Here is a 23210-nt window from a genome sequence, read left to right on the forward strand (position 1 = left end):
CGACCAGACACGCTGAGCGGGCACCATACGCCCTGGCTCGATGCCCACACTCGCATGGCACTTTCGGGGGGGCTGCCCTATAGCCCACCGGGCTATGGGCACGTACTGGCGACACCGTGCGCTTAACCGCATAACACGGTGCCTGACCAGTAACGCAATGCTTATAATAAGCACGAGGAGTGAGCTCAGGTCTGCTACCTGGCTTAGCCCCACACCTCGTCTGCCCCCCCCCAAAAAAAAAAAATTGGGGGGGGCTGCCTCTCGTACCTGTCGCGCTGCCGTGCTGCCTCCTCATATCGCCGCCGCTCAGCTTTCGCTACCTCCAGCGCTGCTTTGGGGCGGCGATATTCACCAGAGGGTCCCTCTCCGTTCAATATCTCCTCCCATGTCCAGGAGTCCTGTGATGCTGGCCGCTGTTGTTGCTGCTGCCGCTGCTGTCGTCGCTGTCCTTTACCACGCCGCTTGGTTCCTTGGTTGGTGAGTGATTCTGTCATGGTCGTCCTCCTCTTCATCTGAAGAGGAGAGGCGAGAAGGATCGGAGGACCAAAATGCGGCGTGGTATGTGTTCATCATGAATTTTAATAAAGAAAACACTGAAACACTATACAAAAACAATAAACAAAATAACAACCGTGAAGCTAATGCGAACTCTGCTGAAACAAGCAATCAACATAGACCATCACCCACAAACAAACAGTGCAACCCAGGCTACCTAAGTATGATTCTCAATCAGAGACAACAAATGACACCTGCCTCTGATTGAGAACCATACTAGGCCGAAACATAGAAATCCCCAAATCATAGAAAATCAGACATAGACTGCCCACCCCAACTCACGCCCTGACCATACTAAATAATAAATACAAAATAAAGGAAATAAAGGTCAGAACGTGACAATATACCTTCAGAAAATACATAAAAATAGGCAATTCTTAATTAAAAAGTTCACTTTATTTAATATAATACAACAGATTCTATTCCGTCAAATATGTAATCTTTGTAACCCATATTTCCTCTCTTAAATCTATATTAATTTCAGGACTGGTGTTCCTTCATATTTAAGTCACATGCACAAAATGCTAGATCAAAAATTGCCATTGAAATATGACAGTCTTCACTGTTTAACTTTACAGACGCCACCCCGTAGTCATTGAGTACTCTGGGTTTGTATGAGATGGTGTTCTGAATTGAAACAATCACGGTAGGGCTCTCCTCTGTGCTGATATTTGAAATAGATTTAGCTAGAGGTGCCATTGCAACTTGAAGCCATTGATCTTTGGTGCAGAGGTCTTGTTAGGCTACTATCTGGATGTGGAAGCCTTACTGGTCATAGAGAGGAATTAACCAAAAGCGGACATGCTAGATGTCAGACTCTTCTCTTATCGTCTCTGTTTACAGTTATTTGTTTTGATTAATAGGAGGAAAGGTTGGGCGTTGAAATACACAACATCACAACTACATGTATTTGATGTGTTAAACACAACAGTTGGTAATAATATTGTAGTGGCAATACGAACTGACAACTGACACAATAACCCAAGTAGTTAGCGGTCTCTAAACTGTCCTCCTTTATCTAGAAGAAGAGATGTAAGCCCGAGCCAACAGTATGGTGTGTAGTACTGTACATTAGCAAAAGCCAGATGATTAAATACAGCAGAAAGCTGTGGCACATCAACATTGGACTTAACTGACAGACGACTGTGTGACATCTTATTTCATATTTCAACACAACCCATGAATGTCTCCTAGGACGTACCTAGAGGACGTCAAGAAAATATACATTTGAAAAATCAGTTGATCTCTATCCCCAAGCATTGGTATGGCCATTTCTCTGGCCACCTCTTCATAGTCCTGGCTCGATTCCTTCCTCTCCTCCCATCCTCTCCTCATCTCTTATAATCCTCCCCTTTCTCTCTGATGTTTAGCGAAAGGATGGGAGCAAAGGACACAAGGAGAAGACCTCAATTACATACTCCTTTCGTCCTCTCTCTTCTTCTCCTTCTCAAAACGAATTGGATTTGAAAGCCAGGGGTCCCTTCCCTCTGACCATTTCCTCCAATGGGGTTTGAGAAGGAGACGAGGAGAGAGGATGTGAGGAGTATGTAATTGAGAACTTACCTAGGAATCCATCTGTATCTGAATCTGAGGAAAGACTGAGTCTGGGTGATGCCACTCCTGCATAGTGCCTCCAGGGGGCTCCCTCGCCCCTTTATATTATGGAATATTCAGATCAAACAAGAGCCAGCTTCGGTCAAACAGAAAAAGAGAACATGGGAGTCCTCTCATTCTCGTCTTTTTTGAAACACTGCGGCAGGAGCAGAAAAGCTATTTTCTAAAGCAGATGAATCCAAACTTCTACATATGTACAGATCAAATGTATTAATCTAGCTGGCATCCCCTCTCTCCTCAAGGTCTACTACAGCAACATAGTGTACTGTAGGCCCCGTTGAGTGGAGGAATGATGACATGTTTCAACAATGGCCTGAAAATACAAATAGTTGTCTTTATAAATGAGGGATAGAAGAATCCAGCAGTGAGCTGGAGAAAGAGTCGTTCAGATGTACACTCCTTTTCTCTTCAGGGTGGAGTTCTTTAATCAGCATGTTGGCACAAGAAGAGCAACCGCCTATCCTGTACACACGCACAAACGCATTTTACAGACATGCAGTATGTACACACTTCTCCAGTAACCCCCCAATGGCATTTCCCTGTGAAGAAATCCCCTGGCCTGTAGAAAGACAGTACAATAGATACTGTATAGACATTCTCTAACAATAAAACAAGGAAAGTCATCAGTCCCCATAATACCTGATGTCCATAGAGTTTTCTTCATACAGTCAGCCATCGCATCATCTGTCTGGCTGCTACATGTCTTCAACCTGGCATCACATGATCAATGATCTAATGACTGTTTATCATTTCAGCCCATACTGTATATTCCATTAGAATCCTGGGATATTTTTCTCATGATGCCAGTGAACCATCCTGTAACAGTCTGAAAAAGCAGCCTCCATCTAGTCCTTGCTCCATAAAGAGAGTCATCCATCCATCTTCAAAAGTTCCCTAAAGTTACAATAGCATCAACAGATGTTAGGCCTAGATGAGGTCCCCCTGCTTCTCTCTGCACTAGCTGTGGAGGTCCATGACCTCTCAGTTTTCCTCCTATCGGTCACGGTTCATAGGTCATCTTCATTGAGCTGGGCCAGGTTGCTGGAGCGCCGGCCAGCTGAGGGACCAGGGATGGATACAGGAGGAGGTCCAGCCTCACCAGGCAGCGCTCTGCTACGGCAGCCCTCTCCTGCTCTCTGCTGGGGGAGAGGAGGACACTCAGATTTAAAATACGTTTTACATGAAATGCTGATAGACTGAATGAAGTGTAACCTAAATAACTAGTACGAGGTTAATGTTGTTGTTTTTCTCTTGAACAGATGCATATGCCGTACTATAGCCATTGTGGTAGAAATCTAGATGTCAGAAAATCTGTTCAGGGGAAATGTTAAAGAACTAAGATGCTTAGCAAATGAGTTACCATATCAGCTCCACAGTGGAGATTGGAGTATTTGTCCATAGGACCACTTTAAGCCATACACTCCACAAAGCTGGGCTTTACAGAAGAGTGGCCAGAAAAAAAGCTATTGCTTAAAGAAAAAAATAAGCAAATAAGTTTGGTTTGCCAAAAGGCTTGTGGGAGACTCCCCAAACATATGGAAGAAGGTAGTCTGGTCAGATGAGACTAAAATGTAGCTTTTTGGCCATCAATGAAAATGCTATGTCTGGCGTAAACCCAACACCTCTCATCACCCCGAGAACCCTCTCCCTACAGTGAAGCATGGTGGTGGCAGCATCATGCTGTGGGATGTTTTTCATCGGCAGGGACTGGGAAACTGGTCAGAATTGAAGGAATGATGGATGGCTCTAAATACAGGGAAATTCTTGAGGGAAACCTGTTTCATTCTTCCAGAGATTTGAGACTGGGACGGAGGTTCACCTTCCAGCAGGACAATAACCCTAAGCATACTGCTAAAGCAACACTCGAGTGGTTTAAGGGGAAACATTTAAATATATTGGAATGGCCTGGTCAAAGCCCAGACATCAATCCAATTGAAAAGCAGTGGTATGACTTAAATATTGCAGAACCCATCCAACTTGAAGGAGCTGGAGCAGTTTTGCCTTGAAGAATGGGCAAAGATCCCAGTGGCTAGATGTGCCAAGCTTATAGAGATATACTCCAAGAGGCTTGCAGCTGTAGCTGCTGCAAAAGGTGGCTCTTCAAAGTATTGACTCGCGTTTGGGGGGGGGTGAATAGTTATGATTTCTGTTTTTTTTGTCTTATTTCTTGTTTGTTTTACAAAGAAAAATATTTTGCATCTTCAAAGTGGTAGGCATGTTGTGAAATCTAGTGATAACCCCTCCCCCCAAAAATATATTTTAATTCCAATTTTAATTCGCAATAATAAGTCACTGTAATTTGCTAGTTCCGTTTCACGCCATGCTGGTCATACAAATATTGTTTTATAACTTACATGTTTCCCACAGTTATTTATCATGAGAAAAGGGAGTGATTTTGTCCGGTAAATCCCGGTAACCGGGTTGTACAAACCCTTGTCCGTGCATGTGCACATATATGTGTGTGTGCGAGTGCATCTGTGTGCTTGCATGTGTTTGTGTGTGTATGTACGTGCGTAGACCTGTGTGCTATACAGCCCGTTGGACACAGCTTGGCACTGCAGGGGGGTTTGGGTCCTGGAGTACTGAGACAGGCCAGACTGGTCGGTGAAGGCTAGCTGGATGTGAGACTGAGAGACTGTTGTCTGGGAGTTCCTACTGACCAGAGGAGACTGCAAACACACACACAAGACCACACACAACACAACTAAACATCAGGTACTGAGAGCTGAGAGCAAACAAATTATTGTTAATCTTTATTGTTACATGAAAAAAGTTTGTCATGAGATCTCAGATTATTTCAGATTTTCAGATGAGGTTATTAATTAAAGGATTCCCGATCTAGACATGTAGTGTGGATGCTGTGTAGTCTGTAGTGTGGATGTTGTGGTCTATGTAATGCAGTCTATAGTGTGGATGTTGTGGTCTATGTAATGTAGTCTGTAGTGTGGATGTTGTGTTCTATGTAATGTAGTCTGTAGTGTGGATGTTGTGGTCTATGTAATGTAGTCTGTAGTGTGGATGTTGTGGTCTATGTAATGTAGTCTGTAGTGTGGATGTTGTGGTCTATGTAATGTAGTCTGGAGCGTGGATGTTGTGGTCTATGTAATGTAGTCTGGAGCGTGGATGTTGTGGTTTATGTAATATAGTATGTAGTGTGGATGTTGTGGTCTATGTAATGTAGTCTGGAGCGTGGATGTTGTGGTCTATGTAATATAGTATGTAGTGTGGATGTTGTGGTCTATGTAATGTAGTCTGTAGTGTGGATGTTGTGGTCTATGTAATGTAGTCTGTAGTGTGGATGTTGTGGTCTATGTAATGTAGTCTGGAGCGTGGATGTTGTGGTCTATGTAATATAGTATGTAGTGTGGATGTTGTGGTCTATGTAATGTAGTCTATAGTGTGGATGTTGTGGTCTATGTAATGTAGTCTATAGTGTGGATGTTGTGGTCTATGTAATGTAGTCTATAGTGTGGATGTTGTGGTCTATGTAAAATAGTCTGTAGTGTGGATGTGGCCAGAGCCTATTCCAGTCCAGCGAGCTAAACAGGGACAGCAGCGTCTCTGTTTTTGGTCAAACAGAAGCAATGTGTCTGACAGCTGTAGGTCACTGATGTGTGTGTGTGTGTGTGTGTGTGTGTGTGTGTGTGTGTGTGTGTGTGTGTGTGTGTGTGTGTGTGTGTGTGTGTGTGTGTGACTGGACCCCTTACCGCTGGCAATGTGTGTGACCTTACCTCCCGGTGTGTTTGTCTGTGTGTACAGTTCTAATGTGTGACCTTACCTCCTGGGGTGTGTTTGTTTCGCCAGGTCCCTGGGGGCAGGTTCCCCCCTGGCTGGGCAGGTAGAGGGTGGGGAGGGAGGTGTTGTACGACAGGAGGCAGGGCAGGCACTGGCGGTCGATGGAGGCTGAAGAGTGGGGGCGCAGGGGGCCGCTGGCCGCAGACAGGGGGGCTCTCATGCTCCGGCCCAGGCTGTTGGACTTGCTGTTACTCTCCCTCCGCTGGTACTCAATGGGAGACTGGAGCGCTGGATGAATGAATGGTAGAAGACGGAGAGAGAGGACTTAGACTAGGCACCTTTTTTATTTTTAAAGTGTTTTTTCTATGGTCAAATTATTAGTATTGGAAATTGTAGTTTTATGGTTTGTGTAAGTCGACTTGATACTGAACTGCTTTTGGCTAACATTACTGCTCAGCAGAGGTGTGGACTCAAGTCACATGACTTGGACTCGAGTCAGACTCGAGTCACAAATATGGTGACTTGCAACTCGACTTTGACTTTAATACCAATGACTCGTGACTTAACTTGGACTTGAGCCTTTTGACTCGAACTGACTTGATACCCTCCCCAAGCCCAAAAATAATGTGCTATTAAATAATGGGTGCAGAGCATCAACTCTTCATTTAACGGATTACAGTTGGAATTGGACAGCAGCCAATCAAATTGTGCCAGCTGAGGAAAAGTTCGGCGTGGCAGTGCAGAGGAATGTCGGCGGGTGAATTCAGATGGAGCCCTTAGAAAGATGATACCCTAAATTCTACATTTCAGATTCAAAGATGATGCTGTATCAACAAAAAATGGATTGCATCTTGCAAAACATGCAGGGAGAAATTTACAGATGGAGGCGCAACAATTTCCAACTTTGTTTGACATTTGAAGCTGCACAAAGAACGGTACATTGTGGCTAATATATCCGACAGCTATATATAACTTTGCTAGTGTAGCATGTAGGCTAACGTAACGTTACATCAAGTCAGTCAGTGCGGGAACGTGATCATTGCACCCAAGATTGAGCTAGAACTGGCTAGGCAGTTGGTACACACAGAGAGGGTGTGTGTGCGTGTAAGGTTGGGCGATTCTGTACAAGCCAATTGCAATCACCCGATTGCACCACAATCCTCGATCGCAATGGGAGGGGCGGGTCTTTCTCATGGCTACCCATGTATTTCCATGGAAATATAACGTTTATTTGGAAAGTAATAAAAATATATTTGTAAAAGCATTCATGACTTGCGTAAATGTAATGTACTAACTTTTACTCTTGTTAAAAATATGAAATAGTATTACATTTGGTGAAGAGCACATTATGACTTGTTTAGGACTCAAAACTCAAAGTTTAGGACTTGAAACTTGACTTGAGACTTGTCGGTCTTGACTTGGGACTTGATGGCTAAGACTTGAGACTTGTGACTTGTAAAACAACGACTTGGTCCCACTGCTCAGTGCTCACATTGCATAAGTGGCAAGAAAGCTGAAAGGTCTAAACATCAGACGTGTGACTGGTAAAGGTTTGTTTTGCCATCAGTTTGTCTCCAATCGGACCATTTGAGGAAGTTGAGCTTAAGCCGAAGGGCCAGACGTGAGTAACTTGTACGTGGTTGTTTACTGTTTGGTTTTGTCTATCTGGGTCTGCAGCCCTACCATTGAGCATGTTGGCAGTCTAGATATGAATCCTGAAAGTAAAGCTGTTGTGTTTTTCCATCCCACCGTTGAGGAAGTTCCTCTGGGTCTCCAGGATCTGTCCCACATCATGGCCCCAGGCCCTGCAGACCTCTGGGGAGGCGGCCTGCAGCACATAGCGCACCACGCTCCCATCAGTTCCCCGTGACGTCAGCACCAGGCGGTCCACCTCCCCCTCCACTGGAGCCTCCACACCCAGACAGCTCACCTGGAACACATCGCAGGTGTATGCAGTAGAGTGGCACAATTCTGATTACTTAACCACAATTCCCAGGTTTTCCAGAAATCCTGGATGGAAGATTTTCTGGAATAAGGAAGGAATCCGTGAATCCTCAAACCCAAATTTCTGGAAAACCTGGAAACGTTACTGATGGGATTAATAGAGTTGGCACGATTACTTATTCCAATCATATTTGTTCTACGTGATGCATATCTATCTGAACATTCCTGTAATGTTCCATCCACCTGGAAAAGACCACATCTGACCTCCATCTGGTGGAGGAGAGCAAGTCATTAAATACCTCACCAACACTGAACAAAGACCAGACACAGATGCTTCAGAGACTTCCAAGAACACTCACAACCCTGTCCATGTGTCTCGGACTGCTGGTGGTTATGTAATTGGTACACAACGTTAGATTTGGACAAACATTTAGTTTGTTTACACTGACTGGCTATGCCAGTGTAGCTAATTACAGTCACATTTTATTGTTTTGTTTCTAACTTTAATTGAAGTTTCTGCATTCAAACTAATCTGAAATTAAATAAGAGAATAGAAGAAGAATTAGAAGAAGAGAAGAGACCCACCTTGATGCTGCACTTGAAGGTGTAACCAGGAAGTGAGAACCCTTTCTTCCTGTCGATTGGCTCGCTGAAGATGACCAGCTGTTCAAACAGGAAGACCCGCCTCTCCTTGGCTCGGGACAGAAAGCTGCTGTCCTGTTCCATCACTGTGAAGGTGTCCTGCTGGAGCAGCTTCCCCTGCGCCGTGATCTTACCCTGGGGACAAAAGGAAGGATGGAGGGAGAGATGGAGAGAGGAGACACAGGATGAATAGAGGATAGAGGTTTACTATATGGCTTGTAGCGGACCTCTGCTTGATCCCCCAGCCAGTGACTTGATGTTTTCCAGAACTAGCAGACCTGATTCAAATGATCACCTAATCACCTAACCCCTCATTACTTGAATCAACAGTTCTAGTTCTGGAATACATCAAATAAATTGACTGGCTGGGCCTGGAGTTACTTCAGAAGAGGTTTGGGAAACACTGGCTTACAGTGCAGTACATCAATTGTGAGAACTATTTTAAAGAGAGACCTAGGGCTTGATTCAATTTGTGCCGCGGAAGTTCATCGCTATAGAAATGTGAAGATCATTTCCAATTGAGCTGACATACTCAACGTTTAACGTGTCGGCAGTCTTGGCTAACACGGGAACATTGCCTTTACATTTCAATGGCGCTGAAGTTCCACGATACAGATTAAACTGAGCCCTAAATTCCAATGCCTTACCTCAAAGCCCTGCAGGCGTCCCACGTTCATCATGTCATTGCAGCGTTTGGGCACAAAGCACATCACCTCTACCGCTTTCTGTGTGTGTGTGTGTGTGTGTGTGTGTGTGTGTGAGAGAGAGAGAGAGAGAGAGATCCTTAAAACTAGCAAATCTTGAATACAGGTTGTTTGACTAGAGAGAACAAAATAACACAGAGCCTCACATGCTCTAGTAGTTGCCTGTTCCTAGAGAACTAGTAGATGTAGATGCATGGTAGAAACGGTGTAATAACAGCAGGATCTGCATCAGAACACCCACCTCCAGTTCTTCTGTGTCCATCCCAGCTTTGGTGTAATACTTGAGGAAGTCCTGTTCACATAAATGCAGCATGGAGTCAGGAGAGTTCCAGTCAATGTAATGTAAGGTGAGGACATCTGGAAGATGCTTTCTCAGTTTCTCAGATTCATTTGAATACCAGAGAGAGTACAAGCTTGGCACTAGGTGATAGTTGTATGACCATGTTCATTGCCCCAGTATCCGTGCTTTAGAGATGTTGACAATGAGTATGACGTGTCTCCTCTCTAACGCCCAGGAAGTTACAATTCAAACTCTCATTACTCAGCTCTGCAAGTGTTATAATGTCAAAATACTTTTGTTACGCATCAAATATGAGGTTTCGTTGAGCAACTATCTTCATATACTCCTGTTACCGGCCAGTATTTACTTACAGAAGAGGTCAAAATAAAAATGTACAAGCAAAAATAACTCGCTGTAATTGTGTGTTTGTCTGTGTGTCTTTGTCTGTGTGTCTGTGTGTCTGTGTGTCATTGTGTGTGTGTGTGTCTGTGTGTCTGTGTGTCTGTGTGTCATTGTGTGTGTGCGTCTGTGTCTGTGTGTGTGTGTCATTGTGTGTGTGTCATTGTGTCTGTGTGTCTGTGCATGCATGTACTGTATATCTGTCCGTGTGTGTGTGTGTGTGTCTACATGCGTATGTGTGCATATACTGTACGTGTGTGTGTGTGTCTACATGCGTGCGCGTGCCTGTGTGTGTGCGTATACTGCACGTGTGTGTGTGTGTCTACATGCGTGCGTGCGCGTGCCTGCGTGTGTGCGTGTACTGTACGTGTGTGTCACCTTGAGCAGCAGCTGGTACTTCATGATCCTCTGAACTGGTTTGATCAGCAGGTCATTGAGTTGTAGTCTGTGACCCAGATGTTGTCTCAGCTCCTGATAGGTCCAACACACAAAAGGGTTGATGGGGGTGTTGGGCGGATGGTGCAACTCAATATTAGGATGCTGTTCTTAACGTTTTGTTAATTCAGTGTTTATCAATATGATACACCTCAAAATGTCATTAATACGACCAACCACAACATTGCATTCCTACAAGATCCAATATGGCATAATTACATAGTGTATGATATGGCATCGGGACACACACACAGACATGTCCTCAAGCATGTATTATTAATTTGACCTGCCTTCACTACCACAACCACCCATCAATATGACATGTTATTACCTTCACATGACCACATCTACAAAGCATAGCATTATTCCCACGTGACATACTATGTTACTAAAACCAAACCTGCCATTACCACAAAAGGAAATAACATTCCAGCAAAAGCAGTCTAATAAAACTGAATTGTATTTTTGGAACGAGAGCTTCAGTAAGATAACAGTGATGTATGGTGGACTTAGCTCTATGTCTGCTAAGAGATACTAACCTGGAAGTAGGTCTCGATGTACTCAGAGACAATGTGTTCCGACTTGGGTTTATTCTGACAATAAACCACGTACATGTGGAGACGCCTCTCCTGTAATAAAAACATACGCACCGACAATCAACCGTATGGCAATTTAACATATCAGAAAATAAACAGTACAGCACACAGCACTATCTATAACTGCTTTGAACATATTGAACTAGATTCAAAATATTATCAAAACAGAAGTTTATTGTGTTGCAAGCCTGTGATTTTGACCTGGGTGGTTCAAGCCCTGATTTCTGAATTGCTGAAAGCCATGGTATATCACGGGTATGACAAAGCATGTATTTTTACTGCTCTAAATATGTTGGTAACCAGTTTATAATAGCAATAAGGCTCCTCCGGAGTTTGTGATTAATGGCTGCGTTGTGTCGTGCCTAAGAACAGCCCTTAGCCGTGGTATATTGGCCATATACCACACCCCCTCTGGCCTTATTGCTTCAATATACAACACAGTTAACAATAGCTTTAGATTCTAAATAGGCCCACACAGTAATGGAAAACACTGCTGTAAGAGCTTAAGGATTCATCCCACGAGGAGGTTACAAAACCAAGGGTTTACAAAATGAGGAAGTTACCAAACCAAGGGTTTGTAAAATGAGGAGGTTACAAAACCAAGGGTTTGTAAAATGAGGAGGTTACAAAACCAAGGGTTTGTAAAATGAGGAGGTTACAAAACCAAGGGTTTGTAAAATGAGGAGGTTACAAAACCATGGGTTTGTAAAATGAGGAGGTTACAAAACCAAGGGTTTGTAAAATGAGGAGGTTACAAAACCAAAGGTTTGTAAAATGAGGAGGTTACAAAACCAAGGGTTTACAAAATGAGGAGGTTACAAAACTAAGGGTTTGTAAAATGAGGAGGTTACAAAACCAAGGGTTTACAAAATGAGGAGGTTATAAAACCAAGTGTTTGTAAAATGAGGAGGTTACAAAACCAAGGGTTTGTAAAATGAGGAGGTTACAAAACCAAGGGTTTGTAAAATGAGGAGGTTACAAAACTAAGGGTTTACAAAATGAGGAGGTTATAAAACCAAGTGTTTGTAAAATGAGGTGGTTACAAAACCAAGGGTTTACAAAATGAGGAGGTTATAAAACCAAGTGTTTGTAAAATGAGGTGGTTACAAAACCAAGGGTTTACAAAATGAGGAGGTTATAAAACCAAGTGTTTGTAAAATGAGGAGGTTACAAAACCAAGGGTTTGTAAAATGAGGAGGTTACAAAACCAAGGGTTTGTAAAATGAGGAGGTTACAAAACTAAGGGTTTACAAAATGAGGAGGTTACAAAACCAAGGGTTTGAAAAATGAGGAGGTTACAAAACCAAGGGTTTGTAAAATGAGGAGGTTACAAAACCAAGGGTATGTAAAATGAGGAGGTTACAAAACCAAAGGTTTGTAAAATGAGGAGGTTACAAAACCAAGGGTTTACAAAATGAGGAGGTTACAAAACCAAGGGTTTGTAAAATGAAGAGGTTACAAAACCAAGTGTTTGTAAAATGAGGAGGTTATAAAACCAAGGGTTTGTAAAATGAGGAGGTTACAAAACCAAGGGTTTGTAAAATGAGGAGGTTACAAAACCAAGGGTTTGTAAAATGAGAAGGTTACAAAACCAACGGTTTACAAAATGAGGAGGTTACAAAACCAAGGCTTTGTAAAATGAGGAGGTTACAAAACCAAGGGTTTGTAAAATGAGGAGGTTACAAAACCAAGGGTTTACAAAATGAGGAGGTTACAAAACCAAGGGTTTGTAAAATGAGGAGGTTACAAAACCAAGTGTTTGTAAAATGAGGAGGTTACAAAACCAAGGGTTTGTAAAATGAGGAGGTTACAAAACCAAGGGTTTGTAAAATGAGGAGGTTACAAAACCAAGGGTTTACAAAATGAGGAGGTTACAAAACCAAGGGTTTGTAAAATAAAGAGGTTACAAAATCAAGGGTTTGTAAAATGAGGAGGTTATAAAACTAAGGGTTTGTAAAATGAGGAGGTTACAAAACCAAGGGTTTGTAAAATGAGGAGGTTACAAAACCAAGGGTTTACAAAATGAAGAGGTTACAAAACCAAGGGTTTGTAAAATGAGGAGGTTACAAAACCAAGGGTTTACAAAATGAGGAGGTTACAAAACCAAGGGTTTGTAAAATGAGGAGGTTACTAAAACCAAGGGTTTGTAAAATGAGGAGGTTACAAAACCAAGGGTTTGTAAAATGAGGAGGTTACAAAACCAAGGGTTTGTAAAATGAGGAGGTTACAAAACCAAGGGTTTGTAAAATGAGGAGGTTACAAAACCAAGGGTTTGTAAAATGAGGAGGTTACAAAACCAAGGGTTTACAAAATGAGGAGGTTACAAAACCAAGGGTTTGTAAAATGAGGAGGTTACAAAACCAAGGGTTTGTAAAATGAGGAGGTTACAAAACCAAGGGTTTGTAAAATGAGGAGGTTACAAAACCAAGGGTTTGTAAAATGAGGAGGTTACAAAACCAAAGGTTTGTAAAATGAGGAGGTTACAAAACCAAGGGTTTGTAAAATGAGGAGGTTACAAAACTAAGGGTTTGTAAAATGAGGAGGTTACAAAACCAAGGGTTTACAAAATGAGGAGGTTATAAAACCAAGTGTTTGTAAAATGAGGAGGTTACAAAACCAAGGGTTTGTAAAATGAGGAGGTTACAAAACCAAGGGTTTGTAAAATGAGGAGGTTTGTAAAATACAAAACCAAGGGTTTACAAAACCAAAATGAGGAGGTTATAAAACCAAGTGTTTGTAAAATGAGGTGGTTACAAAACCAAGGGTTTACAAAATGAGGAGGTTATAAAACCAAGTGTTTGTAAAATGAGGAGGTTACAAAACCAAGGGTTTACAAAATGAGGAGGTTACAAAACCAAGGGTTTGTAAAATGAGGAGGTTACAAAACCAAGGGTTTGTAAAATGAGGAGGTTACAAAACCAAGGGTTTGTAAAATGAGGAGGTTACAAAACCAAGGGTTTACAAAATGAGGAGGTTACAAAACCAAGGGTTTGTAAAATGAGGAGGTTACAAAACCAAGGGTTTGTAAAATGAGGAGGTTACAAAACCAAGGGTTTGTAAAATGAGGAGGTTACAAAACCAAGGGTTTGTAAAATGAGGAGGTTACAAAACCAAGGGTTTACAAAATGAGGAGGTTACAAAACCAAGGGTTTGTAAAATAAAGAGGTTACAAAACCAAGGGTTTGTAAAATGAGGAGGTTACAAAACCAAGGGTTTGTAAAATGAGGAGGTTACAAAACCAAGGGTTTGTAAAATGAGGAGGTTACAAAACCAAGGGTTTGGAGGTTACAAAACCAAGGGTTTGTAAAATTTACAAAAAAACCAACCAAGGGTTTGTTTAAAATGAGGAGGTTACAAAACCAAGGGTTTGTAAAATGAGGAGGTTACAAAACCAAGGGTTTGTAAAATGAGGAGGTTACAAAACCAAGGGTTTACAAAATGTTACAAAACCAAGGGTTTGGAGGTTACAAAACCAAGGGTTTGTAAAATGAGGAGGTTACAAAACCAAGGGTTTGTAAAATGAGGAGGTTACAAAACCAAGGGTTTGTAAAATGTTACAAAACCAAGGGTTTGTAAAATGAGAGGTTACAAAACCAAGGGTTTGTACAAAACCAAAAATGAGGAGGTTACAAAACCAAGGGTTTACAAAATGAGGAGTTACAAAACCAAGGGTTTGTAAAATGAGGAGGTTACAAAACCAAGGGTTTGTAAAATGAGGAGGTTACAAAACCAAGGGTTTGTAAAATGAGGAGGTTACAAAACCAAGGGTTTGTAAAATGAGGAGGTTACAAAACCAAGGGTTTGTAAAATGAGGAGGTTACAAAACCAAGGGTTTGTACAAAAAATGAGGTTACAAAACCAAGGGGTAAAATTTACAAAAAAGGGTTTGTAAAATGAGGAGGTTACAAAACCAAGGGTTTTAAAATGAGGTTACAAAACCAAGGGTTTTACAAAAAAGGGTTTACAAAAAATGAGGAGGTTACAAAACCAAGGGTTTGTAAAATGAGGAGGTTACAAAACCAAGGGTTTGTAAAACCAAGTGTTTGTAAAATGAGGTTACAAAACCAAGGGTTTTGTTACAAAACCAAGGGTTTGTAAAATGGAGGTTACAAAACCAAGGGTTTGTAAAATGAGGGGAGGTTACAAAACCAAGGGTTTGTAAAATGATGAGGAGGTTACAAAACCAAGGGTTTGTAAAATGAGGAGGTTACAAAACCAAGGGTTTGTAAAATGAGGAGGTTACAAAACCAAGGGTTTACAAAATGAGGAGATTACAAAAACAAGGGTTTGTAAAATGAGGAGGTTACAAAACTAAGGGTTTGTAAAATGAGGAGGTTACAAAATGGAAGGTAACAAAACTTCAGAAATCGACCTTATTTGACAAAACGTATCTCTCTCTTTTAGCACAAATTAATATGTCTGTTTGACTGGCAAAAATGTATCTGGAATCTATCTCTGAGGCATTACCAATTAAAAGGGAGGAACAGAACAAAGAAACAATTATTTGTCTTTAAGCGAAACTCTTTCTCTCTTCCTCTATTTCTCTCACATACTCTCTCTCCCTTCTCTCTCTTCTCTCTCTACCTCTCTACCTCCAGTGTGACTAATTGTCAGATGAAAGAAGAACAGCTGTGGAAAACCTGGGCGTGTGTGTGTGTGTGTGTGTGTGTGTGTGTGTGTGTGTGTGTGTGTGTGTGTGTGTGTGTGTGTGTGTGTGTGTGTGTGTGTGTGTGTGTGTGTGTGTGTAAGCAGTACTGGAGTTACCTGTGAATGAAGATATGTATAATGTACCCACAATGCTGTCCTGCTATCCTCCACATAACCAGAGCCTTTGACAGCAGAGCAACCTAACTCTACCTTCGACCTAGCAATTCTTCTGAAGCTCATTATCTCTGCATCCTGGAGACCAGGCAGGTGGGGGATTTACAGGATGTCTATGGGCCAGGGGGCTAGGAGGCTGTGAGGATGAAACACTGCAGTCAATGTGTTGTTGAGAGTTGTAACAATTTCTTAAAAATCATGTGATTTTATGGATTTTTGTTTTAGATTCTGTCTCTCACAGTTGAAGTGTACCTATGATAAAAATTACAGACCTCTACATACATTTGTAAGTAGGAAAACCTGCAAAATCGGCAGTGTATCAAATACTTGTTCTCCCCACTGTATGTGGTTGCTTCAAGATGTGTATTTACGGTCTTGTTGGTATGCTGAACAAAATTATGAATGCAATCATTTTACTGAGTTACAGTTTATACAGACAAATCAGTAAATTTAAATAAATTAATTAGGCCCTAATCTATGGATTTCACATGACTGGGAATACAGATATGCATCTGTTACTGTAGTCCCAGATACATTAAATAAAGGGGCGTGGATCAGAAAACCAGTCAGTGTCTGGTGTGACCACCATTTGCCTCATGCAGCGCGACACATCTCCTTCACATAGAGTTGATCAGGCTGTTGATTGTGGCCTGTGAATTTTTTTCCCACTCCTCTTCAAATGGCTTTGCAAAGTTGCTGGATATTGGTGGCAACGGTACACTTCGATTCAGAGCATCCCGAACATGCTCAATGGGTGACATGTCTGGTGAGTATGCAGGTCATGAAAGAACTGGGGCATTTTCAGCTTCCAGCAATTGTATACAGATCCTTGCTAAATGGGGCTGTGCATGATCATGCTGAAACATGAGGTGATGGCAGCGGATGAATGGCCTGACAATGGGCCTCAGGATCTCCTCACGGTATCTCTGTGCATTCGAATAGTCAACAGTTCACATGCAATTGTGTTTGTTGTCCGTAGCTTATGCCTGCTCTGCTCATACCATAACTCCACTGCCACCATGGGACACTCGATTCACAACATTGACATCAGCAACCGCTCGCCTACACAACCCAAACGTGTGGTGTGCGGTTGTGATGCCAGTCGGACGTGCTGCCAAATTCTCTAAAACGACGTTGGAGGTGGTTTATGGTAGATAAATTAACATTCAATTCTCTGGCAACAGCTCTGGTGGACATTCCAGTCAGCATACCAATTGCACAAACTTGAGACGTCTCTGGCATTGTGTTGTGAGACAAAACTGCACATTTTAGAGTGGCCTTTTATTGTCCCCAGCACAAGGTGCACCTGTGTAATGATAATGCTGTTGAATCAGCTTCTTGATATGCCACACCTGTCAGGTGGATGGATTATCTTGGCAAAGGAGAAATGCTCGCCTTCAGGGATGTAAACAAATTTGCATACAAGACTTCACAGAAATATGCTTTTTGTGTGTGAATGGAACATTACTGGGATCTTAAATTTCAGCTCATGAAACTTGGGACCAATACTTTACCTGTTGCGTTTATATTTTTGACCAGTATATTTGGGACCGCTCAGTAAAAAAATCTCTCTTGATCAGCAGTTTATCGACCAGATACAGTACAGATATAGTCATCTTGTAACGGTTCTCGTCTGTCGAAGGAAGCGGACCAAAATGCAGCGTGGTGGTTATTCATGTTCTTTAATAAAAATGAACTAGACATGAAATAACGAACAAAACAAAGAACGAACATGAAAACCTATACAGCCTATCTGGTAAACACAGAGACAGGAACAATCACCCACAAAATACTCAAAGAATATGGCTGCCTAAATATGGTTCCCAATCAGAGACAACGATAAACAACTGCCTCTGATTGAGAACCACTCCAGACAGCCATAGTGTTACGGATACAGTTATCCTGTGTGTGTGTGTATCCTGTGTGTGTGTTTCTTTTCTCTCCTTCTCCCCTCACAGGTGAAAATCATCACTCCCCAATCAATCATCAATCAGAAGACACACCTCCTCATATTTCCTAAACCTATCACAGTTCTTTCCCCATGGTTTAAAAACCCCATTTGTTTGTTCTAGAGCCCAGCTCAGCTCAGCTCAATCTCTCTGTAAATGCCATGTCTGTAGGTCTCTGTGGTTCACTCTCGCTTTGTGTCGTAACCTCTCTTTTGTTTAAGCACCCATAGCACTTTGTCATCACCTGTGAGTATTGTTTTTGGTTATGGTGTTTGTGTTTGATTGCTGGTGGAAAAGGGGAAACCAAGACAAGTCGCCCATGGGCATACACTACCCGTAGGTGAACTTTGTTAAATACACTAGTTAGAACTGGGCGGACCACCCACTGTATTTTTGGTTAGTTAGTTAGCTGTTGTTAAAGTAGGCTAGTCTAGCTTAGGGGTGTTTTTGAATACTTATTGTTTCTTTCCTTGGGTCCAGCTCAGCCCCTTTTCCTGCTCCCCCCATTACCGTGTGTTTATAAATAAACCTAGAGTTTGACGGTAGATTTCAGTTGTCGTGCTTATTTCGTTCACACTTTTCCTTTGTCACAATAATAATTTGCATGAGTTATGTTACGAGTCTCATTACCATCCCCCCTAGACTGTCGGGCCAAAAGGGATTTGTAACACATAGACTATGCTAGATACCCCCACTAAACCACACACCCAATACCTAACAAAACCCCAAGACAAAACACACCACAATAAACCCATGTCACACCCTGGCCTGACCAAATAAAGACAAACACAATATATTTCGACCAGGGCGTGACACATCTTTAGGGCCGGAGGAAAATAGCCACCATATCAAAGAGTCTAGTCAAGTGTTTATTATTACGGATTCTTATTCATGTGGCTTTTTTCTGTTTGCTTCTTCAAACTGCAGCTGTTTTTCTCCACATGCTTCCTGACCGCTCGGTCCAGCCACACACACGTTTCCTGACTGACCGGTTCTGTCTGGGCTGGTCAAGATGCTAGCCAGCCTGTCTGTGGCTAGGAAAACACAGGCAGGTCTGAAATCCTTGGTATCAACAACAAGGAAGTGGAGGGGGAAACGTGTGTGTGTGTGAGGGTGCGAGTGCAAGAGAGGGGTCGAATTCTAGCAGCTGAAATACAGAGATGTGTTGGTGGATAAACAGGAGCTTTTCATGTGTTTCCTTACAGCGTTATACCTCAACAGACTCCAAATGGACACAGGACACACCTGTATCTGTGTGTGTCCATGTGCTTGTGTGTGTGTCCATGTGTGTCCGTGTGTGTGTCTGTGTGTGTCCGTGTGTGTAGACTCACATGCTTTATGAAAAGTTGGGCCAGTCTCTCTGGTTCTGCTATACATTTCTCCAGCTCGCCCATGAAGTAGCTAGAGAGAGAGAGACAGGTTACAAACACCACTCACACACACACACACACACACACACACACACACACACTGTACAGTATCTCCGATACTCACTCTTTATGCCAGTCGAAAATTTGATGAATGTTTCCGAACACGATCTTGTCTTTTCCCTTCATGTCGGCTGGTATACCTTTACTAGTCATAGTGACCATGTAGCCCTGTACAGGAAACATACACCCAACCTCAGATCTCATATCCTGTACTTACTGACTGGGATTCAAGCCCAGGTCTCCTGCACACAACAAGACTGTGTTAACCTTTTGAGCTAAAGTCTATGCAGTTCCGCCACATATACTGTACATACCTAATTACCTGGAAAACAACTATTTCTGACTTGGAAAAGCTTTCCAAACATAGGCAGGTCGGTATTATGTTGCCATAACATCACTGGGCCAAAAATAACTGTCTGAAGACTTCAATTTCTTCACCTAGAATATATCAAACTCTGTCAGATTAATAGTTTTGTAACACGATACTAATATATATATTAATAAAATCAAACCCAATAAAATAAATGTCTGTTTTTGGAGCCAGACAAAGCTGTGTTGAAAGAAATTGAAGGTGTTGCGTTGACAATGATTTCCAGGCCAAATCATTGAATAAATGGGTGCCGGTTCTTCTTCTGCCTTGGTTGATACAAATGTTGACAGATTTCAAACTCCAGCAGTGAAACGGTGGTTTCTGCTGCCGCTGTCGATATCACTGTCCCTGGAAATGGTTCTAATACTGTATTCTCACCTCTACTATGCACCCCAGGTCTTCCACATACACTTTCTCTGTCTCTAGGAGTTCCTTCAGTACGTACCTGGACAGAGAGACAATACTAACTGTTGGTCATCCCCATCAATGAAAAGTCTTTCCAAACAGTCCTGTCTGTTTAAAGGGGCAATCTGCAGATGTTACATACATTTTTCGACTTTTAAAATAAGTCAGAAGTTTACATACACTTATGTTGGAGTCATTAAAACTAGTTTTTTAACCACTCCACAGATTTCTGGTTAACAAACTATAGTTTTGACAAGTTGGTTAGGACATCTACTTTGTGCATGACACAATAAATGTTTACAACAATTGTTTATAGATAGATTTCACTTATAATTCACCGTACCACCAATCCAGTGGGTCAGAAGTTTACATACACTAAGTTGACTGTGCCTTTAAACAGCTTGGAAAATTGCAGAAAATGATGTCACGGCTTTAGAAGCTTCTGATAGGCTAATTGACATCATTAGAGTCAATTGGAGGTGTCCCTGTGGATGTATTTCAAGGCCTACCTTCAAACTCAGTGCCTCTTTGCTTGGCATCATGGGAAAATCAAAAGAAATCAGCCAAGATCTCAGAAAAAATATTGTAGACCTGTCAGGACCCGGTTACGAACCTGGGTCTCCGGAGTGAGAAACAGTCACTTAACCAACTGAGCCACGAATAGTCAGCAGAACCCAGAAGATGAGGCAGACACAGCAGTACTTAAGACGGTGTATTTAATAAAGTAAAAAGGAGAAGTCCTTCAATACAAAAATGGCAAATCCAAAAGGTGGTAGGAATAGCACAAAAAAGCCTCAAGAGATACTCAAAAACAAAAACAGAATTCCACAAGAGCATCCACCGGAATCGACAAGAATACACAGAACACTAGGGCTGGGTGCTAACATACAAACACAGAGCACAGAACTGAGGGAAACTAAGGGTTTAAATACAATCAGGGGAAACGAGGCACAGGTGCAAATAATAATGGGGAACAAGGGAAAAAAACATAAGGTCAAAAAGCACAATGGGGGCATCTAGTGACCAAAACCCTGAACAACCCTGGCCAAATCCTGACAGAATCCCCACCCTAGGAACGGCTCCTGACGTTCCTACCAGCTCTCTCAGGGTGGAGAGCCCTGAACTGACGAATGAGGTCAGGGTCCAGGATGTCTTTGGCAGGAACCCAGGAGCGCTCCTCGGGACCGTAGCCTTCCCAGTCCACCAGATACCGCCAGGACCGCTGCACCCGGCGGGAATCCAGTATCCGATGGACGGTATAAGCCGGCTGGCCTCCAATGACACGAGGCGGAGGGGGAGGTCTGTCTGCCGGGACAAGGGGAGAAAAAACAACAGGTTTTAACAATGAAATGTGAAATGTGGGATTAATCTTAAGGGATCTGGGTAAGTGTAGGCGATAAGACACTGGGTTAACTCTCCTGGCAACCTTGAAGGGACCGATGTATTTTTGGGACAGCTTGCGAGACTCCACCCGTAGAGGTAAGTCTCTTGTGGAGAGCCAGACTCTCTGGCCGGGGCGCAGGGTAGGCCCGGGACGGCGACGTCTGTTGGCTTGTTGTTGGTACCTCTGTGAGGAACGCATAAGATTAAGACGGGTCTTCCTCCACATAAGCCGACAGCGTCTGACGAACTTCAAGGCTGAAGGCACTCTGACTTCTGCCTCCTGGTCCGGGAACAATGGAGGAGCATAGCCAAACTGACACTCGTGCGGGGACATACCAGTGGAGGAGGAGCGCAAGGTGTTGTGCGCGTATTCGGCCCAAACAATAAAGGATGACCATGTGGACGGGTTGTCACGAGTCATACATCGGAGGGTGGTTTCCAGCTCTTGATTCATCCTCTCTGTTTGGCCGTTGGACTCCGGATGGTACCCTGAAGATAGACTGGCAGAAGCCCCCATGAGTTGGCAGAAGGCCTTCCAAAACCTTGAGGCGAACTGGGGACCTCTGTCAGAAACCATATCTTGAGGAATGCCGAAGACTCGGAACACATGATTAATTACCAACTCAGCCGTTTCCTTGGCAGAAGGTAACTTAGTCAGAGGGACGAACCTGGCCGCCTTTGAAAACCTGTCGATTTTGACTAGGATAGTAGTATTGCCATGGGATGGAGGAAGTCCAGTAATAAAGTCCAATGAGATATGGGACCAGGGTCTGTGGGGAACAGGTAAAGGGTGAAGGAGTCCTTGAGGGCGGAGGTGGGAAGATTTGCCCTGGCAGCACACGGGACAGGCATTGACGAAAGTGGCAACGTCTTCTCTTATGGTAGGCCACCAGAACTTACGCTGGATGAACTCCAAGGTGCGACCTACGCCCGGATGACAGGTGAGGCGAGAGGAGTGCCCCCACAGAAGGACCTGAGTCCTCACTGCCTTGGGGACAAACAACCGATTGGCAGGACCTCCTTTCGGGTCCGGTTCGCTAGCTTGAGCACGTCTCACGGTATCCTCAACTTGCCACGAGATCGGAGCCACAATCTTAGCAGCAGGAAGGACAGGCATGTCCATGTCATCTCGAATGGCAGGAGCGTAGACTCGGGACAGGGCATCCGGTTTGAGATTCTTCGACCCGGGCCGATAGGTGAGGATAAACTGGAATCGATTGAAGAAAAGAGACCATCTAGCTTGTCTAGAGTTCAACCGCTTCGCCTGCTGGATATACTCCAGATTTTTGTGGTCCGTAAGCACTTGAAACGGGTGAGAAGCCCCCTCGAGCCAGTGTCTCCATTCCTTCAATGCCATCTTAACCGCTAGGAGTTCACGATCCCCCACATCGTAGTTCCTCTCAGTCGGGGTAAGCCGGTGTGAGAAGAAAGCGCACGGATGAAGATTCTTGTCTTCACCCCTCTGAGACAGGACAGCTCCAACACCAACCTCTGATGCGTCTACCTCCACCACAAATGGTTCATCCGTAGTCGGTAGTATCAGGATGGGAGCAGAGAGAACGCGCTGCTTGAGTCCTTGGAAGGCCGTCTCAGCTTCTCTTCCCCACAAAAACCTTGCATTGCCACCCTTGGTTAAAGCTGAGAGAGGGGCTGCCACCAAGCTGAAGTTCTTGATGAACTTGCGGTAAAAGTTTGTGAAGCCCAGGAAACGCTGAACTTCCTTAACGGATTTGGGGTGGGCCAATCCGCTACCGCCCCTACCTTCCTGGGGTCCATTTGGACTCGACCGGGTTCCACTACAAATCCCAGGAATTGTACTCGGGATGAATGGAATTCACATTTTTCCGGCTTAACGTACAGATGGCTGTCCAGGAGGCGTTTGAGTACTTGTCTGACATGCTTAGTGTGTTCTTGAAGGGAGCTTGAAAAGATGAGGATGTCATACAAG

At 43.2% G+C, this 23210-nt stretch overlaps 1 protein-coding gene across 2 annotated transcripts in view; it reads right to left on the reverse strand.

Moving 5' to 3' along the window:
* Positions 1-929: 929 nt before the first annotated feature.
* Positions 930-23210, reverse strand: part of LOC135504018 (rho guanine nucleotide exchange factor 25-like) — a 105452-nt gene continuing 83171 nt past the window's right edge. The window contains exons 5-16 of one of the 2 annotated variants that reach the window (XM_064922263.1): positions 19853-19919; positions 19169-19272; positions 19006-19075; positions 10848-10937; positions 10252-10344; positions 9436-9486; positions 9138-9215; positions 8434-8625; positions 7654-7834; positions 5948-6192; positions 4689-4838; positions 930-3308 (exon numbers count right to left, since the gene is read on the reverse strand). In XM_064922263.1, the coding sequence (XP_064778335.1) occupies positions 3177-3308; positions 4689-4838; positions 5948-6192; positions 7654-7834; positions 8434-8625; positions 9138-9215; positions 9436-9486; positions 10252-10344; positions 10848-10937; positions 19006-19075; positions 19169-19272; positions 19853-19919 (1453 nt within the window). In that variant the 3' untranslated portion in view covers positions 930-3176. The remainder of the gene's footprint in view (positions 3309-4688; positions 4839-5947; positions 6193-7653; positions 7835-8433; positions 8626-9137; positions 9216-9435; positions 9487-10251; positions 10345-10847; positions 10938-19005; positions 19076-19168; positions 19273-19852; positions 19920-23210) is intronic. The other variant, XM_064922264.1, reaches the window with a different exon arrangement.

This window comes from Oncorhynchus masou, chromosome 18 (assembly GCF_036934945.1).
Source record: "Oncorhynchus masou masou isolate Uvic2021 chromosome 18, UVic_Omas_1.1, whole genome shotgun sequence".
Lineage (NCBI taxonomy): Eukaryota > Metazoa > Chordata > Actinopteri > Salmoniformes > Salmonidae > Oncorhynchus > Oncorhynchus masou.